This window comes from Oncorhynchus kisutch, linkage group LG13, assembly GCF_002021735.2.
Source record: "Oncorhynchus kisutch isolate 150728-3 linkage group LG13, Okis_V2, whole genome shotgun sequence".
Classification (NCBI taxonomy): Eukaryota; Metazoa; Chordata; class Actinopteri; order Salmoniformes; family Salmonidae; genus Oncorhynchus; species Oncorhynchus kisutch.
Genome location: NC_034186.2, coordinates 71,621,212 through 71,642,485, shown reverse-complemented (window position 1 = coordinate 71,642,485; position 21,274 = coordinate 71,621,212). Strand labels below are relative to the sequence as shown.

Sequence of the window (21,274 nt, the reverse complement as noted above, 5' to 3'; positions counted from 1 at the left end):
AGGGTCGTTGTCCTGTTGGAAGGTAAACTGTCGCCCAGTCTGAGGTCCTGAGCACTCCGGAGCAGGTTTTTATCAAGGATCACTCTGTACTTTGCTCCGTTCATCCTGACTAGTCTCCCAGTCCCTGCCGCTGAAAAACATCCCTACAGCATGATGCTACCACCACCATGTTTCACCATAAGGATGTTGCCAGGTTTCCTCCAGATGTGACGCTGGGCATGGATGCCAAAGAGTTCAATCTTGGTTTTATCAGACCAGAGAATCTTGTATCTCATGGTCTGAGACTCTAGGTGCCTTTTGCAAACTCCAAGTGGGGTGAGGAGTGGCTTCCAAATGGCCACCCTACCGCCTGATTGCGGGAGTGCTGCAGAGATGGTTTTCCTTCTGGAAGGTTCTACCAATCTCCACAGAGGAACTCTGGAGCTCTGTCAGAGTGACCATTGTGTACTTGGTAACCTCCCTGACCTAGGACCTTCTTCCCCGAATGCTCAGTTTGGCCAGGGGGCCAGCTCCAGGAAGAGTCTTGCTGGTTTGCCAGGCAAAGTGGGACCCATGTCATCCAAAACGGTGATTCAAGTTTGAAAGAAATCATCTGGATGCACCTGGATGATCATCAAGACTTTTGGAAGAATGATCTAAGGACAGATGATTCAAAAGTATACCTTTTTGTATGAGATGGGTCCCATTATGCCTGGCGAAAAACAAACACTGCATTCCACAGTAAGAACCTCATACCAATGGTCAAGCATGGTAGTGGTAGTGTGATGGTTTGAGGATGCTTTGGTGCCTCAGGATCTGGACAACTTACCTTAACAGAAGGAACCATGAATTCTGCTCTGTATCAGAGAATTCTACAGGAGAATGTCAGGCCATCTGGCTGTGAGCTGAAGCTGAAACGCAGATGGGTAATGCAGCAAGACAATGATGCAGAACACAATCTGATGTTTTGGAATGGCCTAGTTAAAGTCCAGACCTAATCCCAATTGAAATGCTGTGGCAGGACTTGAAACGATCAGTTCATGCTTGAAACCCCAAAAAGTACCTGAGTTTAAAGCAGTTCTGCATGGAAGAGTGGGCCAAAATTCTTCCACAATGAGGTGAGAGACTGATTGCATTTGGTTGCAGTCATTGCAGCTAAAAGTGGCATAATCAGGTATTGGGTGTAAAGGAGCAATTACTTTTGCACACAGAGGAATTGGGTGTTGGATAACTGTTTTAATTAAATAAATAAAATAAGTATCAATTTATTTTGTTATTTGTAAACGCAGGTTCCCTTGATCTAATATTGGGTTTTGGTTGAAGATCTGATAACATTCAGTATCAAAACTATGCAGAAATATAGAAAGTCAGAAAAGTGGCAAATACTTTTCACGGCGCTGTAAGTGTTTTCTTGACAGGTTCAATGTGAACAGTGTCTTATGAGCCCACGTTGCCTCAGCCACTGTAGATAGATCATGAGTTTCAACAGGGTCAGAAAACCTATATCCGGCCTCTTTAGCCATGTACCATCCAGCCTCCTCCCAGGACCCGTATAGTACAGACAGAGTTGATCAGATTTACAGTAAACCATAATCAACTTGTGTCAACAAAAAACACAGCGGGAAAAATGTGCGTGGGCAAAACAGGGCGTGGGTAGTTGGGTAGGTAGGTGTGTGTGAGTGTGTTCTGGCGACAGGTAGGGTGGATAGGGTGGATAGGTACATTTGCATCACCTGACTCCAGGTGATCCTGAATAAATATTTGCTGATTGAGGGGAGACTGTGACTGAGCAGTATCGACATTTTCGGATTTACCAAGAAGTCTGGACAGTCATTTGGTTAATAGGAAATTGTCCTGTTCATTTCTGATCCGAGGTGTTTGATAAGAGGCAGAACTATGGAGTATCCTCTGGTGTGGGTTCTCATCTTGGTGCTGCTTAACTACACTACAGGTAAAGAGGACAAAACGCTCATTCTGGAAAGATATTGATGCCTATTTGTGCTATAACGCTTTGTTAAATAAGTAACAGGTTGTTCAAATGTCTCTGTTTGGTTGATGCACTTCAGTCAAACAGTATCAATTCAAAAAAGTTGAGATTTCTATTTATCTGACATTGACAACAATGTCTAGAGTAGACATTAGAAATAGATAGTAGGTCATGTTGTAAATTGACAAATTTTGAAACAAAAGCTTGTATTTCTGTTAAAGTGCCAGAGTCTAAAGATTTGATTAATATCAATTAGAATATTTTAAGGAATTTTAAAGAGTTTTGTACTGATTAAAAATATCTCAAAACATGAACTAAACTCATCAATCCGTCCTCTTCTAGATGTCTCTGGCCAGGTGGTGGTTCCCTCGATGAACCCCTTAGCTGTGGGCAGTAATGTCACCCTGAACCTAGTTCCTCAAAGCCCCATCAACATAGGGACCTGGTCATATGAAACTACAATCATCGTCCTTTTCTATCCTATTGGCAGTAGTGTGAGTACAAGTTATCAAGGCAGAGTCTCATTCAACCGTTCCTCCTCAGAGCTGTCCATAAGCTCTCTCCAACTCAACGACTCAGGACGATATACCGTGCAGGGAATGGAGCCAGTCCTGAAAGCTGTGGTGACTTTGTCTGTCCAGGGTAAGGAACTCGACCTCTGCCTGTCTGTTGATCTTTCTATGATTGTAGACTCTCACTCACTGGCACACACAGTCACTTCCTCGCAAACATGCTCACCCGCACACTTATTTGCCCATTCACATACCTTCTTCCACGCAGGTTCACATGCAAACATGCTTGCACATCAGTGGAGGCTGTTGAGGGAAGGACAGCTAATAATAATGGCTGGAATTGAGTGTAATGGAGTGAATTTAATGGTATCAAACACATGAAAGCTATGTTTTTGATACCATTCCAATAACTCCATTCCAGACATTATTATGAGCCGTTCTCCCCTCAGCAGCCTCCACTGATGGGCATAAATTATCTATCAATGATTGATCTCTATCAAATCAAATCAAATCAAATGTATTTATATAGCCCTTCGTACATCAGCTGATATCTTAAAGTGCTGTACAGAAACCCAGCCTAAAACCCCAAACAGCAAGCAATGCAGGTGTAGAAGCACGGTGGCTAGGAAAAACTCCCTAGAAAGGCCAAAACATAGGAAGAAACCTAGAGAGGAACCAGGCTATGTGGGGTGGCCAGTCCTCTTCTGGCTGTGCTGGGTGGAGATTATAACAGAACATGGCCAAGATGTTCAAATGTTCATAAATGACCGTATAATAATAAGGCAGAACAGTTGAAACTGGAGCAGCAGCACGGTCAGATGGAAGTTGAAACTGGAGCAGCAGCACGGCCAGGTGGACTGGGGACAGCAAGGAGTCATCATGTCAGGTAGTCCTGGGGCATGGTCCTAGGGCTCAGGTCCTCCGAGAGAGAGAAAGAAAGAGAGAAGGAGAGAATTAGAGAACGGACACTTAGATTCACACAGGACACCAAATAGGACAGGAGAAGTACTCCAGATATAACAAACTGACCCTAGCCCCCCGACACATAAACTACTGCAGCATAAATACTGGAGGCTGAGACAGGAGGGGTCAAGCCTCCACAGACACTGTGGCCCCATCCGAGGACACCCCCGGACAGGGCCAAACAGGAAGGATATAACCCCACCCACTTTGCCAAAGCACAGCCCCCACACCACTAGAGGGATATCTTCAACCACCAACTTACCATCCTGAGACAAGGCTGAGTATAGCCCACAAAGATCTCTGCCATGGCACAACCCAAGGGGGGGCGCCAACCCAGACAGGATGACCACATCAGTGAATCAACCCACTCAGGTGACGCACCCCTTCCAGGGACGGCATGAGAGAGCCCCAGTAAGCCAGTGACTCAGCCCCTGTAATAGGGGGTAATCTCTATCACAATAATAAAAGTCATTTTCCTGACATGGAAAGCTAACACTTAAAGGTGTCAATGTTTTCTGAACCTATAGTGAAGTTGGCCTACATAATACCTTTGAAAAGAATGAACCTGAACAGATCACAGAGCAAACTGTTCTTTTCAAGACATACACAATACTTTTTATGTGTGTGCAAAGAGACTAAGGGCTCTACAGGGCTCAATCCTGAGACCTGGTCTCTATGATAAGTAAACAAAATAGCATATTTAGGTTGATTTCCAAAGCAAGTTTTACAGTATGAAACGAATATCAACTACATGGTTGTAATTCAGTAAGACACAAAAAAAACTTTCTTGAAACACATCCACCTTATCTTGACTGCAATCGTCTCTCTCACCCACAGAGCCCATTTCAAACGTGACTCTAAGGGCCAACGCCACTGATCTAGTGGAATTGAACGACACTGCCATGTTCACCTGCTCTGTCTCCTCTGGCACCTCCCTCTCCTACCGCTGGCTGAATGGCAGCTCAGAGGTCACAGCTAGTGACAGAGTTCGGCTTGGTGGTGGGAACAGCACTCTCACCATAGTCAGTGTGACACGATACGATGAAGGGCCGTTCAGATGTGAGGTCATCAATGGAATCAGCAATGGCACCAGCCAGCCCATTGGCCTCAATGTTAGATGTGAGTATCAGAGTATGCAGTATACTGTACATGAATCATACACAACATACATGGATTGTACCTTGTCATGGAGAGCCAGCATTCCAGGCAATGATGTAATATGTCTATTTTCATCCCAAACCATTCCTCTGTGATCACATGATCCAGGTCATTATTTGCATGGATCATGAGTACACTGTGTTTAGTTCCTCAGCATGCACAATAGAGCAGGATGGAAACATATTCTAGGTAATGTTTACCCAACACTTCATTGTTATTTGTTCCTCCCATAGATGGCCCAAGTAACCTCACCATGATGGTAGTTCCTGAGATGACCAGAGGACATACAGCCTACAAGACAGGCTCTGACATCACTCTGTTCTGCTCCGCTCAGTCCAAACCCGCTGAGTCCTACAAGTGGAGGTTTAATGGGATGTTCCTCAACGAGCAAAGCCCACAGCTCAGCCTGCAGAACACCAGAGAGAACCAGACAGGAAGTTACGCCTGCTTAGCCTACAACAATGTCACACTCCGATACGCCACCATGAGCACAATGATAAAGGTTGTGGGTGAGGCAACATTCATTGTTACGAAATGTCATATAGTTGATAGTGAATATTTGATTATTGATGGTTATGAATACAATGTTATATCACTGTATTTTTTTTACCACCAATCGAGTGAAGTACTCTTCCTCTTCTTTTCTTTTGACCATAGAGCCAATATCAGCGGTTTCGTTGAACCGGGATGGGAAGCCACCGATACTGGATCAGTCGTTCACTCTGCGGTGTGAGGTGACTGGACCTGTAGACTACATTCACTGGTTGATGAACGGCCAGCTCATCTCCCTAAACAACAGAACATTCTTCTCTACGGGCAACAAGACAATGGTTATCAATCCAATCCAATTTTCTGACAATGGAGAATATCTCTGTGAGGCCTTTAATGCTGTCAGCAACCTGACCAGCATGACATACAAGCTTGTGGTAAACTGTGAGTATTACAAGAGCTGGTAATCTGTGTCTGATAAAACCAATTCAGTGACCTTGTAGTTATGAGTGTCCGCCCTGAGATTAGAAGGTTGGGAGCTTGAAGTGGTGTAAAGTCCTTAAGTAAAATACTTTAAAGTACTACTTAAGTAGTTTTTTGGAGTATCTGTACTTTACTTAACTATTTATATTTTGGACAACCTTTACTCCACCACATTCCTAAATAAAATGATGTACTTTTTACTCCTTACATTTTCCCTGACCCCAAGAGTACTTGTTACATTCTGAATGCTTAGCAGGACAGAAAAATTGTCCAATTATCAAGAGAACATGCCTGGTCATCCCTACTGCCTCTGATTAGGCAGACTCACTAAACACAGATGCCTGGTCATCCCTACTGTCTCTGATTAGACTCACTAAACACAGATGCCTGGTCATCCCTACTGCCTCTGATTAGACAGACTCACTAAACACAGATGCCTGGTCATCCCTACTGTCTCTGATTAGACTCACTAAACACAGATGCCTGGTCATCCCTACTGTCTCTGATTAGACTCACTAAACACAGATGCCTGGTCATCCCTACTGTCTCTGATTAGACTCACTAAACGCAGATGCCTGGTCATCCCTACTGTCTCTGATTGACTCACTAAACACAGATGCCTGGTCATCCCTACTGTCTCTGATTGACTCACTAAACACAGATGCCTGGTCATCCCTACTGTCTCTGATTGACTCACTAAACACAGATGCCTGGTCATCCCTACTGTCTCTGATTAGACTCACTAAACACAGATGCCTGGTCATCCCATCCCTCACTAAACATAGATGCTTGAGTGTTTCCCTGGCTATCCGTAAATTTTAAAAACAAGCATATGATGCAGTCAAATTTGTTTAATATAAGGAAAATGAAATGATTTATACTTTAACTTTACTTTTGTTACTTACGTATATTTTAGGAATGACATTTACTTTGATACTTAAGTAGATTTAAAACCAAATACTTTTAGACTTTTACTCAAGTAGTTTTTTACTGGGTGACTTTCACTTTTACTTGAGTCTTTTTTTATGAAGGTATCTTTACTTTAACTCAAGTATGACAATTGGGTACCTTTTCCACCCCTGGGAGCTTGATCCCTGGATGAGTCATACCAGCGACTGTAAAAATGTGACCCAATGTGTCTTTACTTGGCGCTCAGCATTAAGGAGATAGATTGGGGCGTAAGGGCCTGTGATAGACTAGTGTTCTGTCCAGGGGATGTACTTACACACCAAGCTGCAACACGCTACAGAAATAGGAGATAGGCTCTGCTCCTATGAGCTCCTGCTCCTATGAGCTCCTGCTCCTAAGAGCTGTTCCGACTTGCACAAGCCAAGGATTGTGGAAGACTACTTATTTACTAAACTTTGTCAAAATAGTAAAACCATAAAATTAACCATACTGTCTTGTGTTTATTAATAGTTGGACCAGAGAGACCTGCTGTAACTAGTCCGGATATAACAATGACAGGACACAGCGTGACCTTCAATTGCTCAGCCTCCTCTCAGCCTCCCAGCCAGTTCAGCTGGTTCTTCAATGGCTCCCAGATGGTGGCTGGCTCAGTGTATGAGACTGGCCCACTGACCTTAGCCAATCATGGGGAATACACCTGTGTGGCCTTCAACAACATCACTGGCAGAAACAGCACTGTCTCCAAGATGCTCATTGTTGTTGGTAAGACGGAAGAGACAATTAAACTGTTTAACTTGTGGATATAAGCCATTCAACATGCAGTGATTGAAGTCAATATCTTGTGATACTCTGACGTTTTCTTTCCAGAACCAGTCACCATGGCCATGGTGAAAGCAATGGGATCCCAGCCAATTCTGAACCAGACATTCTCTCTGACCTGTGAGACCACTGGAACCATTTACTCCATTCATTGGATGAGGAACGGCTGGCCTCTGTATGCTGACAACAGAACAGACTTCTCTATGAACAACAATACACTGACAATCAACTCTGTCCAGCATTCTGACAACGGAGACTATAAGTGTTTTGCCTCCAACCCACTCAGCAACATGACCAGCCGAAACTACAGACTGATCGTCAACTGTGAGTGGTTATCATGGCCCCAAACCAAACTTGATATCTGCCAATTTAATTATAATTTTAACCTATAATGAGGGCAAGATGGAATTTATCAAAATGGAGTTGGGGTAAGTTTTGATCCCACTTCTGACACCAATGTAATAAAGCCAAGTGGATGGTTGGGTATTGCTGGGGTCAGACCAAGGCAACTGCACTATTGGCAGTTCCAATAGCTAATCTCATTCAATATCTTTATTACCTTGTGTTTCCCAGATGGTCCAGAGAGACCTGCTGTAACTAGTCCAGATATAGCAATGACAGGACACAGCGTGACCTTCAACTGCTCAGCCTCCTCTCAGCCTCCCAGCCAGTTCAGCTGGTTCTTCAATGGCTCCCAGATGGTGGCTGGCTCAGTGTATGAGACTGGCCCACTGACCTTAGCCAATCATGGGGAATACACCTGTGTGGCCTTCAACAACATTACTGGCAGAAACAGCACTGTCTCCAAGATGCTCATTGTTGTTGGTAAGACGGAAGAGACAATTAAACTGTTCAACTTGTGGATATAAGCCATTCAACATGCAGTGATTGAAGTCAATATCTTGTGATACTCTGACGTTTTCTTTCCAGAACCAGTCACCATGGCCATGGTGAAAGCAATGGGATCCCAGCCAATTCTGAACCAGACATTCTCTCTGACCTGTGAGACCACTGGGACCATTTACTCCATTCATTGGATGAGGAACGGCTGGCCTCTGTATGCTGACAACAGAACAGACTTCATTATGAACAACAATACACTGACAATCAACTCTGTCCAGCATTCTGACAACGGAGACTATAAGTGTTTTGCCTACAACCCACTCAGCAACATGACCAGCCGAAACTACAGACTGATCGTCAACTGTGAGTGGTTATCATGGCCCCAAACCAAACTTGATATCTGCCAATTTAATTATAATTTTAACCTATAATGAGGGCAAGATGGAATTTATCAAAATGGGGTTGGGGTAAGTTTTGATCCCACTTCTGACACCAATGTAATAAAGCCAAGTGGATGGTTGGGTATTGCTGGGGTCAGACCAAGGCAACTGCACTATTGGCAGTTCCAATAGCTAATCTCATTCAATATCTTTATTACCTTGTGTTTCCCAGATGGTCCAGAGAGACCTGCTGTAACTAGTCCGGATATAGCAATGACAGGACACAGCGTGACCTTCAACTGCTCAGCCTCCTCTCAGCCTCCCAGCCAGTTCAGCTGGTTCTTCAATGGCTCCCAGATGGTGGCTGGCTCAGTGTATGAGACTGGCCCACTGACCTTAGCCAATCATGGGGAATACACCTGTGTGGCCTTCAACAACATCACTGGCAGAAACAGCACTGTCTCCAAGATGCTCATTGTTGTTGGTAAGACGGAAGAGACAATTAAACTGTTTAACTTGTGGATATAAGCCATTCAACATGCAGTGGTTGAAGTCAATATCTTGTGATACTCTGACGTTTTCTTTCCAGAACCAGTCACCATGGCCATGGTGAAAGCAATGGGATCCCAGCCAATCCTGAACGAGAGATTCTCTCTGACCTGTGGCACCGCTGGAACGGTTTACTCCATTCAGTGGATGAGGAACGGCTGGCCTCTGTATGCTGACAACAGAACAGACTTCTCTATGAACAACAATACACTGACATTCAACTCTGTCCAGCATTCTGACAATGGAGACTATCAGTGTTCTGCCTCCAACCCCCTCAGCAACATGACCAGCACAGAATACAGACTGATTGTCAACTGTGAGTAGTTATTATTGCCCAAAACCTAACTTGTCTGCAAATTAAATTCTAAATTTGACCTATAATGAGGGCAAGATGGAATTTATAGTAATGTAGTTGGGGTAAGTTTGGATCTGACTTCTGATACCAATGTAATAAAGTCAAGGGGATGGTTGGGTATTGCTGGGGTCAAACCAAGCCAATGCACTAATGGCAGTTCCAATTGCTAATATAATACTTCTATCTTCATTATCTTGTGTTTTCCAGATGGTCCAAAGAGACCTGTTATCATGAGTCCGGATATAGCAATGACAGGATACAGCGTGACCTTCAACTGCTCAGCCTCCTCTCAGCCTCTCAGCCAGTTCAGCTGGTTCTTCAACGGCTCCCAGGTGGAGACTGGCTCAGTGTATAAGACTGGTCCACTGACCATAGCCAGTCAAGGGGAGTACACCTGTGTGGCCTTTAACAATGTCACTGTCAGAAACAGCACTGTCTCCAAGATGCTCACCATCATTGGTGAGTCAGTAATTGCTACTTAAAATCAAGGGACTAAAACTTCCTTTACTTCGTTTGTGTTCATTTGGTTTTAGACAGTATATGTGCTGTTGAACCTACAGTATAATAAGATGGAAGTTGAGATATAAAGTGCTGAAAAACCATTTGATGTCATTTCCACAGCACCTGTGACCATGACCATGGTGAAAGTCATTGGAGCCCAGCCAATACTGAACGAGAGATTCTCTCTGACCTGTGGCACCGCTGGAACGGTTTACTCCATTCAGTGGATGAGGAACGGCTGGCCTCTGTATGCTGACAACAGAACAGACTTCTCTATGAACAACAATACACTGACATTCAACTCTGTCCAGCATTCTGACAAAGGAGACTACCAGTGTTCTGCTTCTAACCCCCTTAGTAACATGACCAGTCCAAACTATAGACTGATCGTGAACTGTGAGTACACTCTTAGAAAAATGGGTTCCAAAAGGGTTTTGCTGCTGTCCCCATAGGAGAACCCTTTTTGGTTCCAGGTAGAACTCTTTTTGGTTCCATGTATAACCCTCTGTGGAAAGGATTCAACATGGAAGCCAAAACGGTTCTACCTGGAACCAAAAGGGGTTTTTCAAAGGGTTATTCTGTGGGGACAGCCAAAGAACCCTTTTTTGGTTGTAGATAGCACCTTTTTTTCCAAGAGCGCAGTTAACAAGTGCTATAAAGTTCAACTTTAACCCCACGGCTTAAGGTGGAATCTTTGAGAATAAATATTGAATAAATATTGTAGTAAAGTCAATGTAAATGTTTAGATCACACCTCTAACATCATTAAAATATTTTGATGATCCTTGACCTTCTGGCCAATAACCTCTATTGAGTGACAGTCAGATGTTGGGTCTAACTGATTGTCTTTTGTATTATAGATGGACCAGAGATGCCTGTTATAACGGGACCAGCATTAGGAGAAACAGGACACAACTTGACCTTAAACTGCTTGGCCTCCTCTCAGCCTCTCAGCCAGTTCAGCTGGTTCTTCAATGGCTCCCATGTGGCGACTGGCTCAGTGTATAAGACGGGCCCTCTGACTTTAGCCAGTCAAGGGGAATACACCTGTGTGGCCTTCAACAACATTACTGGCAGAAACAGCACTGCTTCCAAGATGCTCACCGTCATTGGTAAGTCAGACTTCAGATTCTTCGCTTTGTTGTGTTCATTTGCAATCTGATAATAATTACAATAAACATACTTATCATATAAAAGAGCCCAAACATTTCCAATCTTTACTCAGTGAAGATGTACAGCAAAATACATACATTCAATACAGTGCAGTGTCCACTTATACCTTGAGCTCTCACCCCATCCTTCCACAAATATGTACTTATCCATCAGCCAGGATTTATCTGTGCTCCTCCGTGCATATCACAGGACTTCTCATCAGGAGAGGCCTTGGGAGTACACATTCCTACTGTCCATTGCAGTCCACTAAATAATTCAACTATTCAAATCAAAAGTAACAGTCATTATCTGGTGTGGCCAACAGCTGCATTAAGTACTGCAGTGCATCTCCTCCTCATGGACTGCACCAGATTTGCCAGTTCTTGCTGTGAGATGTTACCCCACTCTTCCACCAAGGCAACTGCAAGTTCCAGGACATTTCTGGGGGAAATCACCCTAGCCCTCACCCTCCGATCCAACAGGTCCCAGACATGCTCAATGGGATTGAGATCCGGGCACATCGCTGGCCATGGCAGAACAATGACATTCCTGTCTTGCAGGAAATCACGCACAGAACGAGCAGTATGGCTGGTGGCATTGTCATGCTGGAGGGTCATGTCAGGATGAGCCTGCGGGAAGGGTACCACATGAGGGAGGAGGATGTCTTTCCTGTAACGCACAGCATTGATACTGGCTGCAATGACAACAAGCTCAGTCCGATGATGCTGTGACACACCGCCCCAGACCATGACAGACCCTCCACCTCCAAAAATCGATCCAGAGTACAGGCCATGTTGTAACGCTCATTCCTTCGACGATAAACGCAAAATCCGAACATCACCCATAGTGAGACAAAACCGCTACTCGTCAGTGAAGAGCACTTTTTGCCAGTCCTGTCTGGTCCAGCGACGGTGGGTTTGTGGCCATAGGCGACGTTGTTGCCAGTGATGTCTGGTGAGGATCTGCCTTACAACAGGCCTACAAGCCCTCAGTCCAGCCTCTCTCAGCCTATTGTGGACAGTCTGAGCACCGATGGAGGGATTGTTCTTTCCTGGTGTAACTCGGGCAGTTGTCCCGCAGAAGTGATGTTCGGATGTACCGATCCTGTGCTGGTGTTGTTACACGTGCTCTGTCACTGCGAGGTCGATCAGCTGTCCGTCCTGTCTCCCTGTAGCGCTGTCTTAGGCGTCTCACAGTACAGACATTGCAATGTATTGCCCTGGCCACATCTGCAGTCCTCATGCCTCCTTGCAGCATGCCAAAGGCACGTTCACGCAGATGAGCATCTTTCTTTGGTGTTTTCAGAGTCAGTAGAAAGGCCTCTTTAGTGTCCTAAGTTTTCACAACTGTGACCTTAATTGCCTACTGTCTGTAAGCTGTTAGTGTCTTAACAACCATTCCACGGGTGCATGTTCTTTAATTGTTCATGGTTCATTGAACAAGCACGGGAAACAGTGTTTAAACCCTTTCAATGAAGATCTGTGAAGTTATTTGGATTTTACAAATTATCTTTGAAAGACAGGGTCCTGAAAAAGGGATGCTTATTTTTTTGCTGAGTTTACACACACACACACACACACACACACACACACACACACACACACACACACACACACACACACACACACATATATATATATATGTTTTATGTATCCTACTATTGCATCGCTGTAACTAACCATTTGATCAAATGACAAATCTTGATACTGTACATAAAGCAATACACTTCCTCTGTCCTCACAGAGGCTATAAAGTCAGTGATGGTGAAACGAAACAAAACGCCGATATCATCTGACAACCTAACCCTGACCTGTGATGTCACCGGGCGCTATGACACCATCTACTGGATGAAGGACAACCTGTCTCTGGTCCTGAACAACACCTTGAACTCTGACATAACCATCTCTAACAACTCTCTGCACTTCAGTCCAGTTAAGGTGTCTAACGATGGAAACTATCAGTGCGTTGCCACCAATCTCTTTGGTCCACACACCAGCCCTAAATACCAGCTACGGGTGAACTGTAAGTTCTGGTGTTTTAGTAATATTTAAAATATACACGTTTATATAATGTGGAAACAGTCAGAAACCCACCACTGGTATGATGGTTAGTGCTATCTGGAATACCTAGAATGTCCCTAGCCTAAACCCTAACCTTAACTGTTTTAAATTTCAACCTCAATTGGTTGATGTAAGAGTTGGATGTCCCTGTTTAGACTTTTCCCTCCCTCTCTCTCTCTCTGTAGATGGCCCCCTGAGTGTGAACATCTCTGGCCCAGTCTCAGTGGTGGTTGGCTCAGTAATCACAGTCACGCTGAAGTGCTCTGCTGACTCCCGGCCAACCAGCGATTACGGGTGGATATTCAACAACCAATCAGTGCTAGGGACTGGTCCTTTGATGGCTGTTATCGCCTCCTTGGAGAATGCAGGGGACTACACTTGTGTGGCCAAGAACCCTGTGACCAACATCTCAATGTCCAAGACCATTAGTCTGGATGTCCCTGGTAAGTGGGTGGGTTGTTGTAGTAAGACCTAGGTGGGATATAATGAGTAATTAAATGTCACAAAGTTGTTTTTATTATGTTAATTTGGTTCTAGTTTGTGTACGTGTTTGTGCAAGGATCATGTTCATACATCAGGGAAATGCAATACAGACATTTTCTGAACAGGGGGGGTACAGACAGTAATACAAACAAATACAGTTTAAAAAAACGTCCTCACTCATTCTCTTTGTCCCCTCCTCTCCCATTCTCTTTGTCCTCCTCCTCTCCCATTCTCTTTGTCCCCTCCTCTCCCATTCTCTTTGTCCCCTCCTCTCCCATTCTCTTTGTCCTCCTCCTCTCCCATTCTCTTTGTCCTCCTCCTCTCCCATTCTCTTTGTCCTCCTCCTCTCCCATTCTCTTTGTCCCCTCCTCTCCCATTCTCTTTGTCCTCCTCCTCTCCCATTCTCTTTGTCCTCCTCCTCTCCCATTCTCTTTGTCCCCTCCTCTCCCATTCTCTTTGTCCCCTCCTCTCCCATTCTCTTTGTCCTCCTCCTCTCCCATTCTCTTTGTCCCCTCCTCTCCCATTCTCTTTGTCCTCCTCCTCTCCCATTCTCTTTGTCCTCCTCCTCTCCCATTCTCTTTGTCCCCTCCTCTCCCATTCTCTTTGTCCCCTCCTCTCCCATTCTCTTTGTCCCCTCCTCTCCCATTCTCTTTGTCCTCCTCCTCTCCCATTCTCTTTGTCCCCTCCTCTCCCATTGTCTTTGTCCTCCTCCTCTCCCATTCTCTTTGTCCTCCTCCTCTCCCATTCTCTTTGTCCCCTCCTCTCCCATTCTCTTTGTCCCCTCCTCTCCCATTCTCTTTGTCCCCTCCTCTCCCATTCTCTTTGTCCCCTCCTCTCCCATTCTCTTTGTCCCCTCCTCTCCCATTGTCTTTGTCCTCCTCCTCTCCCATTCTCTTTGTCCCCTCCTCTCCCATTCTCTTTGTCCTCCTCCTCTCCCATTCTCTTTGTCCCCTCCTCTCCCATTCTCTTTGTCCTCCTCCTCTCCCATTCTCTTTGTCCTCCTCCTCTCCCATTCTCTTTGTCCCCTCCTCTCCCATTCTCTTTGTCCTCCTCCTCTCCCATTCTCTTTGTCCTCCTCCTCTCCCATTCTCTTTGTCCCCTCCTCTCCCATTCTCTTTGTCCTCCTCCTCTCCCATTCTCTTTGTCCTCCTCCTCTCCCATTCTCTTTGTCCTCCTCCTCTCCCATTCTCTTTGTCCTCCTCCTCTCCCATTCTCTTTGTCCTCCTCCTCTCCCATTCTCTTTGTCCCCTCCTCTCCCATTCTCTTTGTCCCCTCCTCTCCCATTCTCTTTGTCCCCTCCTCTCCCATTCTCTTTGTCCCCTCCTCTCCCATTCTCTTTGTCCCCTCCTCTCCCATTGTCTTTGTCCTCCTCCTCTCCCATTCTCTTTGTCCCCTCCTCTCCCATTGTCTTTGTCCTCCTCCTCTCCCATTCTCTTTGTCCTCCTCCTCTCCCATTCTCTTTGTCCCCTCCTCTCCCATTGTCTTTGTCCTCCTCCTCTCCCATTCTCTTTGTCCCCTCCTCTCCCATTGTCTTTGTCCTCCTCCTCTCCCATTCTCTTTGTCCCCTCCTCTCCCATTCTCTTTGTCCTCCTCCTCTCCCATTCTCTTTGTCCTCCTCCTCTCCCATTCTCTTTGTCCTCCTCCTCTCCCATTCTCTTTGTCCTCCTCCTCTCCCATTCTCTTTGTCCTCCTCCTCTCCCATTCTCTTTGTCCCCTCCTCTCCCATTCTCTTTGTCCCCTCCTCTCCCATTCTCTTTGTCCCCTCCTCTCCCATTCTCTTTGTCCTCCTCCTCTCCCATTCTCTTTGTCCCCTCCTCTCCCATTCTCTTTGTCCCCTCCTCTCCCATTCTCTTTGTCCTCCTCCTCTCCCATTATCTTTGTCCCCTCCTCTCCCATTATCTTTGTCCCCTCCTCTCCCATTCTCTTTGTCCTCCTCCTCTCCCATTATCTTTGTCCCCTCCTCTCCCATTATCTTTGTCCCCTCCTCTCCCATTCTCGTTGTTCCCCTTCTCTCCCTTTCTTCTTTCTCTCCCAGGCCACTCGCCTGCCCCTCCATTCCTGTCCAGAGTTGGTCTGATGCTGACGGCCCTGCTAGCCCTCTCTCTCTGCCTCTGATCAACCACTGAGACCACCACAGTAAGCACACTGCATGTCTGTCTGCTGGCTGGGAGCCAATCACTCCCTTCCCTCTACCTTCACTGACTCCCCTCACTGATCTGAAAAAGGACTGGATAGAAATAAGTGGTTTTATATCACATTGTACTTGCCCCATCTTGCCACTATAGGGCTGGGTTTAGTATGCCCAGCTCCTTTCCAATGCTTTTACATTGTGAGGAGAGAGAACAAGAGGTCAGATGGGAGGGGTCTATCCCCTTAGAATAGAACCCACCTCGACAGTGTGTTTTTGCCAATCATCTCTATAAATAAAAACAAAAATCTTGAAAACTGGTCTTCAACATGATAAATGAAAGGGCAAACATCCACTGCTCAGCAGCACTGCCTAGTTCTGTTTCTAAAAGTTCTTAGATATTTACTGCCCTTGTGACTGTGACTGTTGCCCTGGAGTCCATTCACTGAGTCCCTTTCTGTGTTGTTCTGTGTTTGATCATGTATGTAAAAGCTGTTATTTAAGTACACATTCAGGTTTAATTAACTTGTAAATACCTTAAAGGTAAAACATTTAAATTGATAGTACAGTTAACTGGTGTTTATGTAAAATATGACTTGTTTTTGCATAAGCTTGTAAATTCTCGGAGGAGACGCAGGCTTGTGCTGTTGTCTTATGTTTATATTTCCTCTTCATTAATTATTGTCTTAAATAAAGTGTTGTCTTTTCACACCTGTCCTACTGAATGATGCAATCTTGCGTGATTTCTTTATCGGCAGAATGGCTGGGAAGAAATGTGGGCACTACTTCACAGGCGCTAGAGGCGCCAACACAGGCAGGCTTTCAATCCCGGGCAGTATCACAACCAGCCTGGATCGGGAGTCCAGTAGGGCAGTGTCCCAGCGTCGACCGGGTTAGGGGAGGGTTTTGCCGGAGGAGAGGGGGGGGGGCGCATGTTTCGGAGGACGCATGACTCGACGTTACCCTCCCGAGCCATTTGGGGAATTGCAGCGTGAGACAAGATCGAAATCGGGTAGAAAAGGGGGTAAAATACAGAAATAATGTGGATCTAATGAAGTAGCCACAGAGGGATTTAGAGTTGCACGATACAAGTAAAAGGAAATATGAAATCTAATGATAAAATGATCAAATAATACATTGGAAATCACTCCACACACATAGTGAAACTTGAAATATTTTTTTTTTTACAAAGGAGTATAATTATATAATACATTTTTATTACAGAAAACGAGTCATAGTTCTTGAGAGAGCAACATGAGATTACGAAACATGGTTACAAGGTTTATAAAGTAGTTATTAAAGGTCAACTCTTTAAATTGGGATATTCATTAAGTTTTTGCCTTGATCACCCTTTGACCTCTCTACCATTTCCTTGATCTTCTGGCATTTCCAATGATTCTGGAATCCTTTCCTTAGGCACATTGCCACAACTGGATTGCGTATAGGTCGGAGGGGATGAGAGAGAGATTGTTACAGGAATTAAATTGCTCTATGTTTTAATACCCAATTAAAATGAAACACTCTGTCAATTCATAAGGATATGTAAGACCCTTATTTTATAATAATGGACAGAGCCCAGTCTTAAAGTCAAACAGCAGAGTTTATTCACGAGAGTACTGAACACGATACAGTTTACCACAGGTTATAAACTGAAAATGACGTCATTCGTTTTCGAACTGTCCCGTCTCTTCTCCCACCCTGGTTCAAAGGCAGTATCTCAAGCCTTCCCACATCGTCTCCCTACCAATTTAATATAATTTATGGCCGAGCCAAGGTCTTCTTGTGTAGATAAGCATTCTAGCCAGTCTGAAGATATAGTTCATTCATTTCTACCAAGGAACAGACAGTCATTGTTCTAATTTCTGATTATATTTACACACATTATATTCAGTACTAGGATTAAGAAAGAAAATTCATACATATACAGTAACATAATAGTATTCTGATTAGTCAGTCCTGATTGAAATGTATACATAATTAGTCATCATTGATTCAAATTCCCTTAACAGAGATACACAGATTGGTGACTTTGGGAGAGTCCATGGTAACAAGTATTGTAGAAACTCTTCAATGTACTGCTGTTAGTGTTACAAAAACACAGGACTACTCACAGTCCTTCCTGGGCTTGCGGTAGGATTTGGCAGACTTCTGACAGAGGCAGCCTCCACTCAAACCCTCTCTCCTCCTCCCTGAGTGACACAAAATAAACTGCTGTATTAGCCTGAGTACCATTCAGTTTCTGCCGCTAGCGGAACCCCACCTCAACATTCCGCTGAAAAGGCAACGGGCGAAATTCAAAAATATTTTTTATAAACATGTAACTTTCACACATTAACAAGTCCAATACAGCAAATGAAAGATAAACATCTTGTTAATCTACCCATGGTGTCCGATTTCAAAAATAATTTACAGCAAAAGCACCACATAGGATTATGTTAGGTCATAGTCAAGTCACAAAAACACACAGCCATTTTCCAGCGAAAGAGAGGAGTCACAAAAAGTAGAAATATAGATCAAATGAATCACTAACCTTTGATGATCTTCATCAGATGACACTCATATGACATCATGTTACACAATACAGCTCTCTCGGAGCTCTACGGACAATTCCTTCAACCTCATGGTTTTTGCTCTGATATGCGCTGTCAACTGTGGGACGTTATATGGACTGGTGTGTGCCTTTCCAAATCATGTCCAATCAATTGAATTTACCATAGGTGGACACCAATCCTGTTTTAGAAACATCTCAACAATGATCAATGGAAACAGGATCAAATCAAATGTAATTTGTCACATGCCGAATGCAACAGGTGTAGACCTTACCGTGAAATGCATACTTACAAGTCCTTAACCAACAATATATTTCGAGAAATAGCGAGAACATAATATTTCCAAAATAAACTAAAGTAAAAAAAAATATACAGTTGAAGTCAGAAGTTTACATACACCTTAGCCAAATACATTTATACTCCGTTTTTCACAATTTCCGACATTTAATCCAAGTAAAAATTCCCTGTCTTAGCTCAATGAGGATCACCACTTTATTTTAAGAATGTGAAATGTCAGAATAACAGTAGAGAGATTTTTTTTTTCAGCTTTTATTTCTTTCATCACATTCCTAGTGCGTCAGATGTTTACATACACTCAATTAGTACTTGGTAGAATTGCCTTTAAATTGCTTAACTTGGGTTAAAATGTTTCACTAGTGGAACCCCTCGACAACATTCCGCTGAAAAGGCAGAGCGTGAAATTCAAAGGTATTTTTTTGAAATATTTAACTTTCACACATTAACAAGTCCAATACAGCAAATGAAAGAAAAACATCTTTAGCTTTACAGCTAAAGCACAACATATGATTATGTTAGGTCATAGCCAAGTCGAAAAAACACACAGCCATTTTTCCAGCTAAAGATAGGACTCACAAAAAGCCGAAATATAGATAAATCAACCACTAACCTTTGATGATCTTCATCAGATGACACTCATATGACATCATGTTACACAATACATGTATGTTTTGTTCGATAATGTGCATATTTATATCTTAAAATCTCAGTTTACTTTGGCGCCTTACGTGGAGTAATGTTTTGATTCCAAAACATCGGGTGATTTTGCAGAAATACTCATAATAAACATTGATAAAAGATACAAGAGTTATTCACAGAATTAAAGATAGACTTCTCCTTAATGCAACCGCTGTGTCCGATTTTTTAAAAAAATAGCGAAAAAGCATAATCTGAGAACGGCGCTCAGAACCCAAAACAGCCAGAGGAATATCCACAATTTTGGAATCAACAAAGTTATAAACAACACCATAAATATTCACTTACCTTTGATGATCTTCATCAGAAGGCACTCCCAGGAATCCCAGTTCGACAATAAATGACTCATTTGTTCCATAAAGTTCCATCATTTATGTCCAAATAGCCACTTGTTGTTAGCGTGTTCAGCCCAGTAATCCATCTTCATGAGGCGCAGGCACTTCATCCAGACAAAAACTCAAAAAGTTCCGTTACATTTCTTTAGAAACATGTCAAACGATGTATGGAATCAATCTTTAGGATGTTTTTAATATAAAACATCAATAATGTTCCAACCGGAGAATTCCTTTGTCTTCAGAAAAGCACTGGAACGAGAGGTAACTCTGTCGGGAGTGCGCGTCATGAGACCAAGGCCCTCTGCCAGACCACTGACTCAAAGAGGTCTCATGAGCCCCTCCTTTATAGTAGAATCCTCATTCAAGTTTTTAAAGACGGTTGACATCTTGCGGAAGCCGTAGGAAGTGCAACTTTATCCATATCTCAATGTGTATTGGTAGGCCAAGCTTTGAAAAACAATGTCCCACTTCCTGGTTGGATTTTTCTCAGGTTTTCGACCTGCCATATGAGTTTTCTTATAGTCACAGACATCATTCAAACAGTTTTAGAAACTTCAGAGTGTTTTCTATCCAATACTAATAATAATATGCATATATTGGCATCTGGGACAGAGTAGGAGGCAGTTCACTCTGGGCACGCTATTCATCCAATTGTGAATATACTGCCCCCTATCCCATAACAGGAATCAGGAGGATATAATTATTTTTCCTCTGGTTGCATGTGACATGCTGGTAGAAATGAGGCAAATGAATTCAAGTTTGCCTGCACTCAAGTCCCCGGCCACTAGGAGCGCCGCTTCTGGATGAGCATTTTCTTGTTTGCTTATGGCCTTATACAGCTCGCTGAGTGCGGTCTTAGTGACAGCATCGGTTTGTGGGGGAAAATAGACGGCTACAAATAATGTAGATGAGAACTCTCTTGGGAGATAGTGTGGTCTACAGCTTATCATGAGGAATTCTACCTCAGGAGAGCAATACCTCGAGACTTCTTTAATATTAGACATTGCAAACCAGCAGTTATTGAGAAATAGACACACACCCCCGCACCTCGTCTTACCAGACGTAGCTGCCCTGTCCTAGTGATGAACTAAGAAGTCTGCCAGCTCTATATTATCGTCGTTCAGCCATGTCTCAATGAAACATAAGATATTACAGTTTGTATGTCCCATTGGTAGGATGGTCTTTGTTTTCCAATGATTGCACATTGGCCAATAATATGGAGGGACATGGTGGTTTACCAACTCGTTGGCAAATCTTTACAAGGCACTCCGCCTTCCTCCCCCTTTCCCTCCTTCTTTTCTTCATGCTGATGACCAAGCAGTATATCCTTTGTGTCATTAAAGAAAAAATCTTTGTCCAGTTTGAGGTGAGAAATCGCTGTTCTGATGTCCAGAAGCTCTTTTCGGTCATAAGAGACGGTAGCAGCAACATTATGTACAAAATGAGTTACAAACAATGCAAAAAAACCAAACAAAATAGCACAGTTGGTTAGGAGCCCGTAAAATGGAAGCCATCCCCTCCGGCACTATTATTGCACCTGAGCTCAATTTTGAGTCTCATAGCAATGGGACTGAATACTTATGTAACTAAGGTATCTGTTTTTAATTTGTATTTTATTTGCAAAAATGTCTAAAAACCTGTTTTCGCT

At 43.7% G+C, this 21,274-nt stretch overlaps 2 protein-coding genes across 2 annotated transcripts in view; both read left to right on the top strand.

Annotated features, from left to right (window-relative positions):
* The first annotated feature begins 1,678 nt into the window (after nucleotides 1-1,678).
* The window catches only part of LOC109878885 (hemicentin-1), a 63,825-nt gene continuing 44,229 nt past the window's right edge, over nucleotides 1,679-21,274 (top strand). The window contains exons 1-4 of the mRNA XM_031787147.1: nucleotides 1,679-1,930; nucleotides 2,309-2,608; nucleotides 4,279-4,560; nucleotides 4,833-5,108. Coding sequence (XP_031643007.1) covers nucleotides 1,876-1,930; nucleotides 2,309-2,608; nucleotides 4,279-4,560; nucleotides 4,833-5,108 — 913 coding nt within the window. The 5' untranslated portion in view covers nucleotides 1,679-1,875. The remainder of the gene's footprint in view (nucleotides 1,931-2,308; nucleotides 2,609-4,278; nucleotides 4,561-4,832; nucleotides 5,109-21,274) is intronic.
* Nucleotides 5,340-16,466, top strand: LOC116353130 (hemicentin-2). Its single transcript, XM_031787149.1, has 12 exons — nucleotides 5,340-5,532; nucleotides 6,991-7,623; nucleotides 7,873-8,124; nucleotides 8,230-8,505; nucleotides 8,755-9,006; nucleotides 9,112-9,387; nucleotides 9,634-9,885; nucleotides 10,048-10,323; nucleotides 10,787-11,038; nucleotides 12,822-13,100; nucleotides 13,324-13,581; nucleotides 15,657-16,466. The coding sequence occupies exons 2-12, from the start codon at nucleotides 7,359-7,361 to the stop codon at nucleotides 15,734-15,736; spliced, it is 2,718 nt and encodes a 905-aa protein (XP_031643009.1). The 5' UTR covers nucleotides 5,340-5,532; nucleotides 6,991-7,358; the 3' UTR covers nucleotides 15,737-16,466.